Source organism: Trichosurus vulpecula, chromosome 2 (genome assembly GCF_011100635.1).
Source record: "Trichosurus vulpecula isolate mTriVul1 chromosome 2, mTriVul1.pri, whole genome shotgun sequence".
Classification (NCBI taxonomy): domain Eukaryota; kingdom Metazoa; phylum Chordata; class Mammalia; order Diprotodontia; family Phalangeridae; genus Trichosurus; species Trichosurus vulpecula.
In genome coordinates, this window is record NC_050574.1 from 39,703,599 (window position 1) to 39,721,765 (window position 18,167).

At 51.8% G+C, this 18,167-nt stretch overlaps 1 protein-coding gene across 3 annotated transcripts; it reads right to left on the reverse strand.

The window, feature by feature from the left end:
• Positions 1–3,472: 3,472 nt before the first annotated feature.
• FOXA3 (forkhead box A3) lies at positions 3,473–13,616 on the reverse strand. Of its 3 annotated transcripts, none has more exons than XM_036747333.1 (2): positions 13,407–13,616; positions 3,473–4,921 (listed from the first exon to the last, which is right to left on the reverse strand). In XM_036747333.1, exons 1-2 carry the CDS (start codon positions 13,482–13,484, stop codon positions 3,905–3,907), a joined length of 1,095 nt encoding a protein of 364 aa, XP_036603228.1. In that variant the 5' UTR covers positions 13,485–13,616; the 3' UTR covers positions 3,473–3,904. The 3 variants fall into 3 exon arrangements, with proteins under 3 accessions (XP_036603228.1, XP_036603230.1, XP_036603229.1); XM_036747335.1 differs by lacking the exon at positions 13,407–13,616 and adding an exon at positions 11,854–11,916; XM_036747334.1 differs by lacking the exon at positions 13,407–13,616 and adding an exon at positions 5,798–6,843.
• Positions 13,617–18,167: the final 4,551 nt, after the last annotated feature.

Consider the following 18,167-nt stretch of genomic DNA (forward strand, 5'->3'; position numbering starts at 1 on the left):
CACCATTCTGCTCCACCAGCCTGCCAAAGTGGGTGTAAATGAATGTTTGTCGAGTGAATGAGTGAGTCAGGATGAGGGAGAGGGAGACAGAGATGCTGAGATAGGGACAGAGCTAGAACAGAGACACCAGGAGCCAGCTTGGCAGGCGGAAAAGGAAGCGCCAGTACCTGGGCCACCAAGACAGAGACACAGAAGCACAGAAATGGCAAAAAACAGGGAGACAGCCCAGAGAGAGGTGCCAGAGAGGCAGGGGCCCCAGGCCAGGCAGAGGATTCTTGGGGACCCTGCCTCCCTCAGGGAAAAAAAATTCCATCAGGATTGGAAAACCTCCACACACACCCCCTGCCAGCCCCCACCCAGTCTGTCCTCCTGGTGGGTAGCTGGTGGCTGGGCCTGGGCCTGTTCCGGGGGCCTCTGGCCACCTGGGCCTTACACCGAGGGGCTCACACCTCTGGCCAACAGGAGGGGGGGACAGGAAGCTGGCAGCCCCCACAGGAACGTCTCTGTGCTGGGAGGGAAGAAGGGAGGGCCGAAGGGAGAGGGAGGGAAAGGGAGGGAGAGGCCGGGCTGGATGGGGCAGAAGAGGAGAAATGGATACAAAGGCCCCAGTGTTTGCCCAGGCTGCCGCCGCCGGCCACAGATATATATACCCGGCCCAGAACTTGTGGGAGGGGTGTGGAGGGGAGGGGAGGCTAGGGGAGGCTAGGTGGGCTGGGGACCCCATCCCTCAGGGTAGTGAGGATGGAGGCAGCGAGACCAGCCTTGAGGGGAGAATCTGGGCAGGCAAGAGAATCAGAAGACACGGAGACAGAGTCCAAGAGGGCTGAGGAAAGGGGAAGAGGGCCTGATGAAGGGGGGGGGGAGACTCCCCAGTCTAGTTTGGGAGCCCCCAAATCCTCCCCAGGGAACCAGCTGAAGGGATCAAGGGGAGAGGAGAAATGGGGCCAGGAGGCTTCCACATGTCCCATGGAGGGCAGACTTGAGAGAAAAGGTTGGGGCAGGGATTGGGGACAGAAAGATGGGGGGGTGGGGTACTGCCAGAGACACACCTCTTCCTACATAAAATGGAGATTTGGTGTCTAGAAGCCAGAGTTCTGCCACTGACAGTTGATGTGAGACCTTGACTCAGTCCTTCCCTTTCTACAGGCCTCAGTTTCCCCACCTGGGCTTGGCCTGGATGAACTCTAAGGTCCCTTCCTGCCCTCCATCGGGGATCCCTCCTCCAGCCTCCAGGACAGAGGTGTTCTCTGGGCACAGTCGCCCTTTTATACCCTTGGCTGACTACAACTGAACGTGTACACCTGAAATACAAACTGCATCTCCTTGTCCTCGACTCTGTGTGGCCAGGCATCCGTGTGTCCCGGTGTCCCCCTGGGTCCCTGGCCAGTGTACTTTTCCGCTTTGGGCGTGGGCCTCAGGGCGGGTGGGGGATGGCACGCCAGGCCGGCCAAGTCCAGCCAGACACCCAGCCCCCAGCCAGCCTCCCCTGGGCCACGGGGACCCCAGCTAACACTCCGCTGGGCCGCAGCCCTCTGGATCCTGGAGCCGAACCCCGGGGCAGGGCTGGGGAGTCTTGGAATCCCCAGCGAGTCCCCGGGGGGTCTCCGGGCCAGAGCTGGGTTGGGCCCCCACTTCCAGCCCCGGCTTCTTCCTCCACCGCCCCCGCCCCGAGGAGGAGGATGAAAAAGACTCTTTTCAGCTGGAGGCTGCAGCGGCGGCTCCCTCGCTCGCTCGCGTGGAATAATATTTGGGCTGTTGGCCGGGGTGGGGGCCAGATCCGGGGGCCTCTGGGGAGCGGCTAAACCGCAGCCTCCGGCCTCAGCCCCGGCCCCGCCTGGCCCCCGGCCCGCTCGCTCCGGGAGAGACCCCGAGGTCCGCGAAGGGGGGGAGGGAGCCCAGGGAGAGACTGAGCCCCTGTCTGCTGCTGCTCCCAGTTGTTTTTTCCAGGAAGCCGGAGGAATTCCCCGGGCGGGCTCCGGAGGACGGAGGGACAGACAGGGAGCCAGGCACGGACTGGGAGGCGGGAAGGAAGGGGGGTGGGGTGGGGGAGGAATGAGGATCCAGGGCTCTGGAGGGACGGAGGCAGGGCTGGGAAAACAGGAGCCCACAGAAGGGGGCAGGGACCACAAACACACCGGGAGAGCCAGAGGGTCAGAGAAGAGAAATAGACAGAATGGAGCTGTCCCTCTCTCACTGCCTCTTCCTCTAAGAGTAGGAAAGCCAGGCAGAAACAGAAACAGACACACGGAGAGCACAGGGGAAAAGCCGGTATGTGTACACACACACACACACACGCACACACACGCACACGGGCTAAGATACAGGGTCTGAGACAAAGGAGCATGGGACATAGGGAGAGAAATCTAGTTTTAAAAACAGGTGAAAAGAGACAGTTATAGTGGAAAAAGACAGCAACAGGGAGACAGAAACCGAGAAACAGAAAGACGGAAATCTGGAGACAGGGGCAAAGATCTGGAGAAAGAGGCAGAGTGATGGGGACAATATATGCAGAGAAAAGATAGCTGGGGAGGGAGTAGAGGAAAGGGGAGACTCCAGGCCCCAAGGGCATGTTTTCTCCAAACACATGGACCGAAGGACACTCGAACAGCCACCATCCCCCAGCCATGATTTGGCTCTTCTCCAGCAGAGGCAAGGTTGGGGACCCTCCAAATGTGGATTGGGGTGGGGGGAGGGTCCTGAGGTGGAGAAACTGCCTCCCCTCCCTCTTTCCTGGGCCAGACTGGCGGGGGCAGCTCTGGTGAACAAACTGTTCTGGGGTCAGGGACACCAGTGGGGGAAGGTGGGGAGCAAAGGTCAGGCCCATGTCTGCCTTCCCCACCCCCTGCCCAGCTCCAGCATGGAGGGCCTGACTAGAGGACCCAGGCATCTAGCACTCCCAGAGAAAGGCTTTTTACAAACTTCCCGTAACTTAATAAATGGGAGTCCTTAGGTAAATGGTAGGGTGGAGAGCACCCCAGATTTGAAGCCATAGAATTGCCAGAGCCCAGACTGAAAACTGGAGGAGACCTGACCTCCTCATTTTACAGATGGGGGAACCGAGGCTTGGAGAAAGAGGAAGTGATGTCCCCAAGGTTACACTAATGTAGGTATCAATGCTGGGATTCAAATTCAGAGTTCTTTCAACTACATCTTGAGTCTGTGGACTTGAGCTCAAATTCCAGTTAAGTCACTTATTAATTGTGTGACCCTGGGCCTCACCCATAAAATGAGAAGGTTGAGTTCTAGACTCTCTGAGGTCCCTTCCCACCTTTGTGTTATCATCATCATCACCATCATTATTTGGGGTCAGGAAGATTAGAGGGGTGATGAATTCCATCGACAAAGAAGACAAGGAGAAGGGTACCCAGTATCTGCCCTCTCTCACCAATGGCCACAGCTCTGGGGGAGAGAGGGACCTTCAGAGTTCCTTCCCATCCTGACGCAGATGAACAGAAGCAGCTGGGATGCCGACTGAGAGGGGAGAGAAAAGCTTTAATGTCCAAGCCCAAAAGCCACTGAGAAGGGATAGTCCCTTCTTGGACAGAGTCCCCCTCGCTGCACTGGTCCACCCAGTTAAGGGAGCAGCTCAAACTGACTCCCCTGCCACAATCTCTTCAACCAATCCCAATTAGAATATTGTAACATGGAGGGGAAAATGGCAGCCAATGTGATGACTGAGGGGATAAGCCAAGACACTGACTAAAATGGCGGCCAGAAAGAAAGGATGAGAGCCATCATGATGACCAGTGGGAGAATGCCAACCGAAATGGCAGCCAGCAGCCAACCAAGACAGCAATCCATTCCAACAGACACAGGAGCCATGCCTGTCCCCATAGATGACAACCTCACCTTACCATCCCAGGCCCACCCCTTTCTCTCCACTCCACTGGCTACTCCCCTGTGGCTAGGACGCGTTGAGCAGAGAGCGGGTATACAGGCCCTGGTAGTAGACACCAGCCTCACCAAGTCCACCCCCACCCTCTGCCCCATAACCAGGGAAACCCACGTCCAGCTTGGGAGCTGCCTGTGACAATGGGGTTGGTGCTGCCTGCTCCGACATCAGGTTACTAATAGAGAAGGGGTGGTTGAAGTTATAGGGGACATCCAACTTCAGCTCACTGGGGAGCTCCAAGCCAGGGAAATAGGGCCCCCCGGAGGGTGGGGGCGAGCTGCAGTTCAGGGTCCCTGCTGTTCCCTCCCCCCCACCCGGGGCCTCTGCCTCCGGAGGAGGGGGCCCAGGTGGTGGAGGTGGGGAGGAGGACAAGGAAGCTGAGGCAGCTCCGGCTCCCCGGCCACCTGGCCCTCCACCCCCACCATCAGCTTTCTTGACTTTCTCCTCCAGCTTGAAGCGTTTCTGCCGCCGGAGATAGCAACCATTCTCAAACATGTTGCCGGAACCTGGGTGGAGGGCCCAGTAAGAGCCTTTGCCAGGCTTGTCCGGGGACCGAGCCACCTTGACAAAGCAATCGTTGAAGGAGAGTGAGTGGCGGATGGAGTTCTGCCATCGCTGCTGGTTCTCTCGGTAGTAAGGAAATAGGTCCATGATCCACTGATAGATCTCATTCAGGGTCAGCATCTTGCCAGGGGCCTGCTGGATAGCCATGGTGATAAGAGAGATGTAGGAGTATGGGGGTTTGGCATGGGCCAGAGGACGGCGGTAACTGCCCTTCTGGGCCTCCTTCGGCCGACCCAACACAGGTCCTGGGCCAGCATACCCAGGGCCCCCTCCACTGCCCCCACTGGGTCCCAGAGCTGGGAATGGAGGTCCCAGAGGAGCCGGGGGAGCTGTTGGGGCCAGGGGGCCAGCTGGAAGGGGTGAGGCTGGGAGGCCAGGAGGTGGGTATGGGGGGCTCAGGGAACTCAGGGTCATGTAGGAGTTGAGTGGGGTCATTGTGCTCATCGGTGTCACTGGTGGGTAGACCTGCAGAGGAACAGGGAACAGAAGGAAAGGCTTACAGTGAGCAAAGAGCAGGGCACTCTCCCCCACCTAGCCAGGAAAAGATTGGAAGATTCTCTGTGTCTCTATGTGCATCTGTCTCTTCCAGTTCTCTCCTGTTTCTTTCTCATCCACTGTCTCTGTCTAGATGGAATTTCCAAAGCTGGGAGAGATTCTGTGATACCTCCCCCTCTGTCCTTCCTGGCCTCTCCCTTTCTCCCAGTCTCCCCCTCTCACTCCATATATCTGTCTGCACTGTTTCTGTACCTGGGCCACTCCGTCTCTGTTTTCCCCCTGCTTCTGTCTCTCCCCATCTCTCGATTATTCTCTTTGTCTATCTCTTCTCCCTTTGCCTGTCTGTCATCCCCTGTCTGTTTCTCTCATCCTCCCCTTTCCCCTTGGAAGATTCGGAGAGTGTCTGAGGCTGCAAGGGCTGGATGTTTCAGCTGTGAAGGCTCTGGGCTCCCCAACCCAGGACGGAGTAGTGATGATTCCAAGGTGGTGGGGGCGGGAAGGGGTGCAGAAGGGAGAGCCGCCAGAACGCTCCGTGCTTTGGAATACCGAGGTGGAAGGGTAAGGGTAAGAGGGGGCCAAGTTCCCAAGCCCTCGTCCTCCAGACCCCTCAATTCACCATGTATTCCACATTAAAACAGCTTTAGGACTCAGCCTACCTCCACCCCATTCCAGGTGAGGTCGGACCAGGAGTACTGCCCCATCTATCCTTGAACCACCCTGCTCCCCTAATCCTCTAGGTTTTCTCACGCCCCAGGGCTGAGAGATGAACCCCTGGTGTCCGGGTCTGAGCCGGATCTTTCTCCCAGGGTGGGGCCCTAGGGGAGGGACTTGGGAAGGGGGACCCACCCTCCTCACAGGCCGGAACTTCTTCCTGCTCCTGTGTCTGAGGGCTGGGACAGGGAGGAGGAAGAAGAGGCATGAACCCAGTTATCTGATAAGCGGTCTGGCGTTCCGGAGACGTCTGGAACCAGAAGGGACCTCATATATCCTACATGAACCTAAGAGAACATTTTTTGGAAGGGGAAACAGGCCCAGAGAGGGAAGAATCATAAGAGTGAAGGATTTAGAGCTAGGAGGGACCTTAGTCAACACCCCCCCTTTTTTTTTTAACAGAAAAGGCTCTGAGAAATGACTTGAGACAGACGAGGTGGCTGGGCCAGGGCTGCTAATACTTGACCCCAGGCTCCTATGGGACACCCCTTTTCCTTCCTCACCCCACTGGGACATGGCCAGTGGTTGACAAGGGTGAGGGCAATGTTTCTCTCTTTTCTGTCACAGAGGGGCACCGATGTGTGCACACCTGGAGGGGGGCCTGACCTGCAGTGGACGGATAGGAAGAATCCCCCAGGAAGGGCTGGGTTGTCCTGACAAGGGCATCCCAGTCAGAGGATTTAGGGGGGAATCCTGACCCTGCCAATGGCTAGTTGTGTGGCCTTGTGCAAATCATTTCATCTCTCTGGGCCTCAGTTTCCCATCTTATCCCTACCGGGGGTACATTTTCAGTGACCTAGTTTTGCAACCTTGACATTCTCTTTGACTCCTCATCGGATCGTGCCGATTCCACCCATACATCTCTATTCTCTCTGGTCCCACAGTTGCCATCCTCACAAACTTTCAGTGGCCCCCTACTGCCTCCAGGATCAAACACAAATTCCTCAGCCTGGCACTGAAAGCCCTCCACCATCTGACTCCCACTTGCCTTTTCCATCTAATTTCCTCATGGTCCCCTCCACAAATTCTCTGTTCTAGTACGAGGGAGCTGTGCCCAGTAACTGGCATTTCATGTCTCATGCCCAGAAGGCTTTCCCTGCTCGCTCCCACTGCTCTAAAGATCCTGTCTCCTATGAGAGACCCTTTCCAGGAAGCTCCTTGAGGTCAGGAATTTTTCATCTTTGCACTCCCAGAAAACCAGTATTGCTGACTGAAGTGGGTTGAATTGTTCTGTTAGTGCTCTTTAGATCAATTAGCATTGCCTTGTATATACTTCATATCAAAAAAACTTGTGTGTATTTCATCCCAGTAGAACGTAAACTCCCTGAGGGCAGGAGCAGTTTTGTTTCTGTCTTCGTTTCCCCAGCAACTAGTACCTGGCATAAAGTAGGAACTTAATAATTGTTGGTTGGATTAGAATAAGTTGTAAAATAAAAGGATTGGTCTAGATCAGGGGTTCTTGTGTCATGGACCCCAGAGTATACTGGAACCAGCTCGAACTGGCTTACAAGAGCTGATTATCAGATTTTCAGTGTGAGCATTTATACTCCAGAATCAGAAAATGCTACAAATCGGGATTTGGGTTATTCTTTTGATTATCTAGACTTAAGAAAGTGATGGAGAAAACTGTAATGAAGATTAAGCTTCAGGGCAGCGAGGTGGGGCAGTGGATAGAGCACCTGCCCTGGAGTCAGGAGGACCTGAGTTCAAATCTAGCCCCAGACACTTGACCAGGGGTGGCCACATGTGACGGTCTAGGTCCTTGGGTTCAGTCTTTTGACTGAGTCCAAGTTTTACAGAACAAATCCTTTTATTAAGGGGATTTGTTCTGTGAAGTTTGGATTCAGTCACAAGTTCCCCACCCCTAAACTTGACACTTACTAGCTGTGTGACTCTGGGCAAGTCACTTAACCCCAATTGGAAGAAGAAGAAGAAGAAGAAGAAGAGAAGAAGAAGAAGAGAAGAAGAAGAAGAAGAAGAAGAAGAAGAGAAGAAGAAGAAGAAGAAGAAGAAGAAGAAGAAGAAGAAGAAGAAGGGGGAGGGGGGGAGGGGGGAGGGGGAGGGGGAGGGGGGGAGGGGGGGAGGGGGGGGGGGTGGGAGGGGGGGGGGGGAGGAGGGGGGGGGGGGAGGGGGAGGGGGAGGGGGAGGAGAGGAGGAGAGGAGAAGAAGAAGAAGAAGAAGAAGAAGAAGAAGAAGAAGAAGAAGAAGAAGAAGAAGAAGAAGAAGAAGAAGAAGAAGAAGAAGAAGAAGAAGAAGAAGAAGAAGAAGAAGAAGAAGAAAGAAAGAAAGAAAAAGTTTTGGGTTTGGGTTTTGGGGGTTTTTTTCTGGAAAGCTGGTTGTAAAACGTGTACCAATACACTTCAGCATAGGCCTCTTTGGCTGTCTGGTAAAACCTATGGGCCCCTTCTGGGAACTGTGTTTTTAAGTAATTAAAGGAAATTCTAAATTTCAATTAGAGATGAGTAAAAATAAAGAAGGATTTTTTGTTTAACCATCCAAGCCTATGGACCCCCTGAAATCTATCCATGAAGGCCTTTAGGGATCCACAGACCACCAAGTTCAGAATTTCTGGTATAGATGATACCTAAGGTCCTTTCCATGCTAATGGTCTATGTTCTAAGTGTTCTATCATGGTAGCAAGTCTCTTTTCCTCTTGAACTAAACACTGTTGGGATGGGGCCTTCCAGGTCAAGACCTCATACCTTCCATTGTCAGAGAGCTCACTACCTTGAGAGGTGTCTGTGACATAGTATAGAGAGCCATAAGACCTGAGTTTGAGTATTGGCTTGGCCCCTATCATGCTTTGTGACCTTGGGTAAGTCCTTTCTGCTCTAAGGGGCTCTCAGTGGCCCCTTAGAAAGGACCTTCCAACTCTTGAACCAAAGAAATGGTTTCATCAGATCACGGCCTCATCCTATAATAGACTAGAGTACCAGAATTGGGTGCTCCTGCCCCTTGGGCAGGTGAGGATGAGCCTTTCATCTCAGTCAGACTCCCACTTACACCCTGACCTGACAGTTGAGCCTTGATGACAATGGCCCTTGGATACAGTTAGTTATCCCTAGGTTTCCGCCCCCCACCCCCACTCCCCAGGATCCATACTGCTCTCCCATGCAAAGCACACTGGTGACTCTTGGAAACACAAAGACTTTCCTCAAGGATCTATTCCCTCAACCCCAATTTCTAGCCAGTACATGGTCACTGGAGCTGGGGTGACTCAACTAAGACGCCTCCCTGCCTGCTCTCTTCTTCCCCAGCTTGGTCTGGCAGAAAGAGCCTTGGGCAGGGATTTGGGAGGCCTGGTTCTGTTCTGGACTCACTTTGTAACTTCAAGTGAGCCCCTTTCCTCTCTCTCAACCTGTTCCCCCATCTGTGAAATGGGCAGGTAGATTGAACTAAGTGGTCTGTCTATAAATGTTTCCTGACATTCTGGGCTCTAAGGTCCCTCCTAGCTCTGACCTTCTATGTTCTATCTAACATCTACATTCATGTCGGCCATTCTAGCCGACATGATTTGGTTTAAGAGTCCTCTCAGCCCTGGCATTCTATATTCTAGTCACAATGTAAAGGGAATAGACTACTAGATTTAGAATCAGGAAGACCTGAGTTTGAAACCTGCATCAGATGTTTAAAAGCTGTGTGACGCTGCGCAAATCACCTAACCTTTCTCTCAGCCTCAGTTTCCACATCTATAGATAAGAGAAAGAAATTAGATGACTTATTAAAGGTTCCTTACAGCTTTAAAATCTATGATCTTTTGATTCTAGAGAATCCCTCGCATTCTCAGTTCCAGGGTCCCATTCACATCTGGCATTCCAAGTTCTAAGTTCCCTCCCTGGTGTGATATTCTCTATTTTCTGTTCTAAGGTACCTCCCAACTCTGACCTGCTCTATTTTCAGAATGGGAGGCCCATATGCTGGGCAGGCAGTGGGGGTGGGGGGTGTTTGTCCAGCTTGGGCGGGTCCCTGGGTCGATAAGGGGCCAGATAAGGGCCCCTATCCCCACCCCCTCTGAGCCACACGGCTGGAGCCCAGGTGTGGCCTACCCTACCTTGGCCTGGCGGTCCAGAACCCAGCCCAGCCAAGTCTAGGCAGCCAAGAGCCAGATACACCCCTTCTCCCTGCACCCACCCACCAGGGCAGGTCTTCTTAGGGTTCCCCGTAATGGGAGCCCAGGCTTTGTGTTACAAACTGTGTCCTCCGTGGATAACAAGGCTTAGACTCAATAGGTGACCTTTGAGGTCCCTTCTGTGGCTATCCTCTACCCCCACACCCACCCCTGGGGCATTATGTTCTCTCTAGGTCCTTGGTATACTCCAAATTAGCTCCCCAAAGCTAGATCCAAAATTATACCTCCTCAGATAATATCTGCCCTGTCCCCCCAATACTATCCTCCCTGACAATGCCTCCGATATTATCTTCTCAATAAGTGACCCCTCCAATAGTCTACCTCAAATTCTGTCCCCCCCCAAACCATCTTCTAAGCTTTGTGCTTCCTTCCAAACTGCATTCTCTAGATGGTATTGCTGGGGCTGTATCCCCCAAACTGTGGCTTCCTCAAACAGTATCCCTTCAAAGTCTGTCACCATCAAACTGTCTCCCCCAGAAGAATTCTTTTAGTCCCTAAATCCCCAAACTGTCCCCCCAAAATGCTCCCAATCGTTTCCGTCTACTGACCAAATTCTGTTCCTCTAAACAGTCCTCTGATTGTGTTCCCTTATCTTCATGTCTCCCCCAGCTGTGGTCCCTCCAAAAAAGAAGGGACCTGTCTCCTACAAACTATATCCCCCAATGGTGTCTCTGCCTCCAAACCAATCCATCTGGCCTTAGAATATCAGAGCTGGAAGGACTCATGGAGATCACCCACCAAACCATGTGGAGTCCCCCAAATAGCACCACCTCTCTATACTCTGCACTCCACAGCAAGGGAAACTCCGAGATCCAAATAGCTCTCTTTCTCTCCATCTATGTCCCCTGTTGAGATATCCTTCCAAGCTACCAAGGATATACCCAAGTATATATATCCTTCCTTAAATTCTGTCCCTCCAAACAGTGATTCCCCCAAAGCATATCCTCCTAGGTAACACCCCTATGATAATAGGGAACAATCCTGTGATAAAGTCTTCTCAAATTCTGTCTCTCAGCAGGATCTTCTCAGGTCCCTGTTTCCCCAAGCTATAGCTTCCTCAAAACTCTGTCTCCCCTAAATTACATCTTCCCAAGAATATTAACCTTCCCTCAAAAAACAAGTCCCTGGGAATAGTGGTTCTCAGACTTTTTGGTCTCCAGACTTCCTTACACTCTGAAAAATTATTGAGGACCTCCTCCCAAAGAGCTTTTGTTAATGTGGGTTATATCTATCTATCAATATTTATCATATTAAAAATGAGGTCTTAGTAGCATTACAAAAATGGTTTTAACCTCATGGACCCAGATTTCCTGAAAGGATCTTGAAGACCCTCAGGGGTCCCTGGACCACACTTGGAGAATCACTGCCTTGGAGGATATGGGATTCAGATTTGGAAAGTACCCTAGAGGCCATTCCCAAACCCTGGGCCCCCAACAGTATCCCTTTGGACTTGTACCCCCCAGTCTGTGTCCCCCTAAACACCACCTAACATGTGGCATCTATCCCTTGAACTCTGTATCCCAAACTCTGTCTACTCAATTTTGCCACTCTGTGAAGTATCCCCTCAATTCTATGTAAATGGCTACTCCTCAAACTACATACCCTCAGAAGGTATCTACCCCCAAACTTCTCACCCCCCTCAATCTCCATTCCCAAAACCACCTTGCCTATTTCTTGAAATTTCAAGGATCCGAAATGAGGAAGAGGAAGGGGAAGGGGAAGAGGAAGGGGAAGGGAAAGGAGAAGTGGAAGGGAAAGGAGAAGGGGAAGGGGAGAGGGAATGGGAAACTTCCTGTCTCAGCTCCTTGCTCCCCTTTGCTAACTTTGACTCCTAGGGAAAGGGAGAAAGACCTAGTCTCCTCAACACCCTGAGCTCCAGGGAGGGAGACTCCAGTGTCCCATTCCGGGTTCCCCTCCCCCACTGCTGGCGGCTGGAGAAGAAGGATCAGGGAGCTTGTCTCCCTCATACCCAGCAAGTTGGAGAGAGTAGAACTAAGCATAGGCTCCCAGCCACGTTCCAACTCTGAGTCTTAGGGAGCAGATCGGTGGGGATCCCCAATACCTAGGATTCCTGGGAAAGGAGAGCCAGGCTGCAGGGACCAGAAGCTGGGATATTCCCACCAAAGGCCAAGGGGGAGTCCCCCTCCTTCAGGCTGGGCACCCGCCGCCCCCTCCAGCCACAAGGGCCGCCCAGAAAGAAAAAAAATCAATAACACAGCCGGCTTTCATTGGGAGCCACCCTCCTGCTCACCCCCCTCCATCCCTGCCTGACGATTGGGGCTTGGCTCAGCTTTTCCAGCATTACCCCCCCCCCAACATACACACGCACACACACCTTAGCCTTCTCTTCCCTTGGGAAGGGAGACCCCAGCATCCTGGCTCCCAGCTCTCTTTCCCCCCTCCCAAGCCACTCTTCTAAATTGGGAAGCTGGGCATATCCAAGGAGTCCCACTCCCCGTATATGTCTAAACATCCTCCTATCATCAAGTTTCGAGATCGGTATCCCTTGATCCAGATGTCTCAATCCCCAAACTTCCCCTTCCACCAACCTTGTAGACCTGCTCTCCATGGCTCCAAGTAAGTCTTTCTCATACTAAAACCCTTTAGATCAGAAACTCAGGTTTCCGAGTACCTTGTGCCCATGAGGTTGGTTCTCAAGGTGAGCAGCTCAGGCCCCAAACTTTGTCTAGACCCCAGCCTCTGGGACAAGGATAAAGACATCCAGACCCAGAGCCCCATCCCACCCTCACATCTCACTACCCTACTTGAGGGAATCAAGAGTCCCGGTTCACACACCAGCAGCAGCAGCAGCATAGGCAAGTTATAGACTCCCATGTCTGGGTCTTCCCAGGCCCCTGGTTCTCCCCATCCCTCAATGCCCTCCAGTTGAGGGACCCAATAATATGCCCCACCTACCAGACCTTTCCAGGAAGAAAGCAGGCAGGATAGGGGTTAGACTTTGGGAAGAACGTACAGACTGGTCTGTGCAGGCCAGAATTGGGGGCTGGGTGGGACTGGGACGATTCCTCTCCCCACTGGGGCTGTCCACTTCCCTCTTACTGCCCCCAAGTAGGATGTTCTGAATATGTTCTTGAGAACAGACAGGGATAGGGGAAGGAGGGATGCCTCTGAGCCTCGGATCACTAAGCACCATTATGTTATGGAAGACACAGGGACCCTATCTCTGCTCCCGGCTGTCTCTACAACTTCCCACCATCCCCCACCTCTGATCTCTACCTGTCTCCCAGCCCCTTCTGTGGATGTTACTTTCCTCAGGTCTGCCATCCTTAATCTCTGAGCCCCCTAACCCTGAAGTTTCCTTATTGCTGGTGTCTGCTCCCTCAGCCCCATTACTCAGCTCTCCAGGCACCCCCACCCACTTCACTCCCGAAATCTCTAAGCCCGGCTGTCTAAGATCAAATGAGAGAACATTTGTAAAGCGCTTAGCGCTGTGCCTGGCACACTGTAGGCACTTAATAAATGCTTTCTCTTTCCTTGCACCTTTCCCTGCGAAGGATCTCTGACCGCTCCTCGTGGCTGGGCTGTCCCGGTCTCTGGTCCCTCCGTCCTTGCCCCTAGCTCCGGCCCCCGCCTCCCCACGCCTCGGGCTCCCACCTCTGAAGCCTCTGGAAAGTAACTCCACTCGCTCAGTTCGTGCGCCTCCATCTTCACCGAGGGGGCGGCGCCCAGCATCCCCCGGGGGGGGGGCGGCTCCGGGCAAGCCCACCCCCCGCACCCCCGGACCTCAGGGCCGCCGGAGGTCTGGGTCTGTGCTGGGGATCTCCAAGCACAGAGGCGGTGGGTGTGCGCTCTGCGGTGCGCTGCCTGCCTGGTCGGCGCCGGCCCGCGCGCTCTCCCGGGCTTTATAGCCAGGTAGCCTCCGCCCCCGGCGGGGCCCGGCCCGGGCTGCCTACCTCCCCACCTCTACCCCCTCCCCCCCCCCCCCGGGAGGGTGAAGCGGGGAGAGGGATGCTGCACGGCTCGGCGCGCCCTCTGCGGGCCGGTGCGGCCAGACCCAGGTGTCCGGGCTTCCCACCCAGGAGCGACGGGGACCCAGCAGTCCCGGCACCCAGCAGGAGCCCTCTGGTGGCCGCGCGAGGATGGGTTGGGTGGAAGGTGGAGGAAAGTCACGAAACTGCTCTAGATTAGAAGTGGAATTGGAATGAGCTGGAGGAGGGGGCCATCTCGCCCAACCCCCTCATTTTATGGATGAGTAACTGAGGCCCAAGGTCACACCAACGGTCAGTGGCACCTTGTGCACTCTCGTCCTGGGGTGGGGGTGGGGGGGTGGGGGTCCAGCAAAGCCTGGCAGGCAGAAAAGCGGTAACTGGTACCCAAAGTCAGGGATCCCAGAAAAAATGGAATTTAAAAGGTGAACACTCATCAGACAAGGATGGAGGCTCGAATTTTAATCCCTTATACATCTGCTCTACATGGGCTTACCCTTCAGAATCCTGTCCTGGGCCCTTTTCTCTAATTCTCTCTATGATATCACCAGCCACTGTCATCTCCACACAGATGACTCTCAAACCTCCATAGGCATCTCTCCTGAGCTTCAGCACCAGCTACCTCCTGGAGATCTCCCCCTGGATGTCCTACAGCCACCGTCCCCCCCCAAAAAACCATTCCCTATAACGTCCCAATGGGAACTCATCCTCTTCCCCGGATCCACCATCCTTCTCCCTCAGCCCCAAATCCAACCAGCTGTTGTCCTTTCTATCCTATTGCATTTTTCCCCTTCTCTCCACTCACACAAGTCACCATCCTAGTTCAAGCCTTCCCACCCCTCCTTTGGATTACTGCCAGAGCCTCTTTATTGGTCTCCAGGCATCCACTCTCCCTTTTCCCATTCGCCTTTCACATGGCTGCCAAATGGAGAATCCCAAGGTGCAGAGTTGATTGTATCACTCCTTGTTGAAGAAGCTTTAGTGGTCCCTGTGGCCTCTAGGATAAATTAAAACTCTCGTTAGTCTTTTGAAGCACTTCCCTATCTCCTTCCTTCACTCTGTGGTCCAGCCAAACTGACCTGGTATGTGGAATTTTATCTCCTGTCTTCAATAGGCTTGGTTCCAATGCCTGGAATGCTCTCCCTCCTTCCCTCTCTCTGTTTCCTGGAATCCCTAGCTCTACTCACTCATCTAAAGCACCACTTCCTACATATGACCTTTTCTGATCCTTTCAAATGTTAGGTATCTCCCCCACCCCCTGGACTCCATCTCGAATGAAAAGGTGGCCTTCTCTTGACAAAAGCCAATCTCTCTACATGCAAAAGTGAGATATTCCTTCCCATCTTACCAACAGATTGCTCCCTCTAGCATCCCTGCTCTCTCACTTTCTTTTTATAAAAATTAACCTATTAACTTTCAGTTTTCAATATTCACTTCCATAAGATTTTGAGTTTTAAATTTTCTCCTCTCCCCAAGACAGCGTGCAGTCTGATAGAGGCTCTACATATACATTCATATTAAACATATTTTCACACTAGTCATGTTGTAAAGAAGAATTAGAACCAATGGGAGGAATTGTGGGAAAGAAGAAACAAAACAAAACAACAAAGAAAGAGAGTAAATAGTATGCTTCAATCTGAATTCGGACTCCATATTCTTTCTCTGGGTGACTCATTTTCAATTTCTTCCTATCCACTGGCTGCCTCCCTGCTGCCTACAAACATGTCCAGGTCTCCTTCATAAAACCCTCACTTAATCATCCTGTTTCATCCATTGTTCTTCTTCCTTTTGTGGCTAACATTCTTGAGAAGACCATCTACATCTAAGGCCTCCACTTCCTTTCCTTTCATTCTCCTCTTAACTCTAAGCAGCCTGGCTTCCAATCTCATCATTCTGTCACCACCCACTTCTCCTTGATAAACAAATTTCTCTAAGTTTTCTTGACACTGCTGCCTCTCCTGATTTTCCTATCTCTCTGACCACTCCTTAGTCTCCTTTGCTAGATTGCTATCCAGGTCACACTGAGTAACTTCATCCAGGTTTTACCAGGTAACTGTGAGTAGCCCCAAGCCCCTGTCCTGGGCCCTCTTCTCTTCTGCCCTCTGTACTGTTTCACTTGGTGATCTCATCAGCTTCCATTGATTCAATTACCATCTCCATGCAGATCTATTTGTCCAGCCCTGGCCTCTCTCCTGAACTTCTCACATGCCAACTACCTATTGGATCTTTTGAGCTCAATGACTCCTAGACATGCAAAGCTTAGCAGGCATAAAACATAATTCATTGTCTCCTCTTGCCCCACCAAAAAAAAAATCCTCCCCTCTTCCAGACTCCCCTGTTAACTATTGAGGTCACCATGATTTCCCATTCACCCAAGGCTCACAACTTCAGCATTATCCTTAACTCTTCATTCACACTTGGCCCATATATCAATCCATTTCCAAATCTTGTCATTTCTACCATCACAATATCTCTCCAATAACATCATCTCCCAAGGGTCGATGAGGGAGGGAGTGAGCCTGGATGAGTTCCCTCCCTATCTCTCCAGGCATATTGCAAATACCCTGGTGCAGACCCTCATTACCTCACACGCAGATTAGCTCAATAGCCTTCTGGTGGGTCTGCCTGGCAGTCTGTCCTCTGTTCAGCTGCCAAAGTGACCCTCCTAAAGCCCAAGTCTGACCATGGCACTCTCCTACTCAGTGAACTCCAGTGAGTCCCTAGGACACAATGGTTCCTCCAGGATCAAATATATAATCACCAGGCTTTTAAAATTCTTCCTACCTGTATACCTAACCTTCTTACCTTTCCAGTCTTCTTAAACTAGATTTCTCTCCATGGACTTTATACTCCAATGACCCTGGCCTCCTTGCTCTGCCTAGCATGATGTTCCATCTCCCAACTATGTACCCCCAGCTATGTCCTCCATGTCCAGTGGGTTCTCCTTTACTTCTATCTTCTGGCTTTCCTGGATTCTGTCAATACTCAGCTAAAGTCCCACCTTCTCCAAGAGGCCACTGCTGGTCTGTACCCCCATCAAGACCCCTCACTTCTAGTGCCTTATGTCAGTGGTTATCTCCAATTTATATTGTAGTAGAGGGACCACAGCTTTCTAGTTGTGTGGCCCTGGGCAAGTCACTTAACCTTCTTTACTTTGGTTTCCTCATCTGTAAAATGAGTTGGAGAAGGAAACTGCAAACCACTCCAGTGTATTTGCCAAGAAAAACCCAAATAGGGTCACACAGAATTGGACATGACAGAAATAACTCAACAGCAACAAAAAAGGGGCCATGCTTAGGTTTGCACTTTCTGTGGGACTGTACAGAGCATTCATGGACATTTTTCCCCTGGTTCCAATCCAACATATTGAAGCCTGTTTCTGGCCAATAATGGTGGAGTGTAGTTGTTCCTGTACATCTAAAAGTCTTTCAATTAACTTCAGTCCCCAAAGAATTGATGTCTCACAAGGTGTTGAACCAGAATTAAGTATATGTACAAAAGATGACATCTGCCTATATCTTGCTCTCTTTTCCTTCCTGGCAGTGAGGGGGAAAAGGATTACTTGGAATTGCCAGGTTGGGGAGGGGAAACTTGTCACATCTCCTCACTTGGTAGCCATGTGTCCATGATCACATGGCACATCTATTTCTTTTGAGTTTATTCTTTCTGGATATTAGATGAACAATATTCCAAAATGGAAGTGCCTAACTGATCTGGTAAGTTTAGGAATTCCAGAGGTCCCATTGAAGGTCCCATCGGTGGCCAAACATGGTAGCAGGAACCACCAGGATGGTAGACCTGATGACAGAGGACTTTCACTCAGATAGATAGACTGTCACCCAAGGATGGTGATAACTTCAGGAAATGAGAATCCTTGCAGTAGCCAGAAGGGCCAACGGTGGACTCTAGAAAGGCAACAATCTGAAGACTCCAGTAGAAAGCTACACTTAATGGGAAACTCATAAGGACTCCATAAATGGAAGAAAGGATTCATAGGACCAAGAGTTGGGAAGTATCCATGACCACATTTGCCTCATTTTCTAATTTAAGTCTGAGCACACTTTTCTCAGGAACCTTGTAAGGGGGAGTATATCCGTACTATAGGGGGAATATTTTATACCAACTACTTTGCCTATACCTTCTTACTAAATGCCCTTTCCTAAAAAGCTAATGGAGTTTACTGATTCATAACTGGGAGCACATTGGTGGGGGCTCAGGAACTACATTACTAGAAATTCCATCTTCTCAGAATTATCCCTAGGTCCCTGAGGGAAATAGTAGTCATTTCCCTCTGAGGCCTCAACCTGCCAGTGGCAGGGGGAGTTGGAGAAGCAACCCAAGAATAGGTGCTAGATAAGTGAATATAAGCTCTATTCAAAGTCAATACAAAATAATTAGGGGAGAGGGAAGAGACACTATCCCTTGGGGG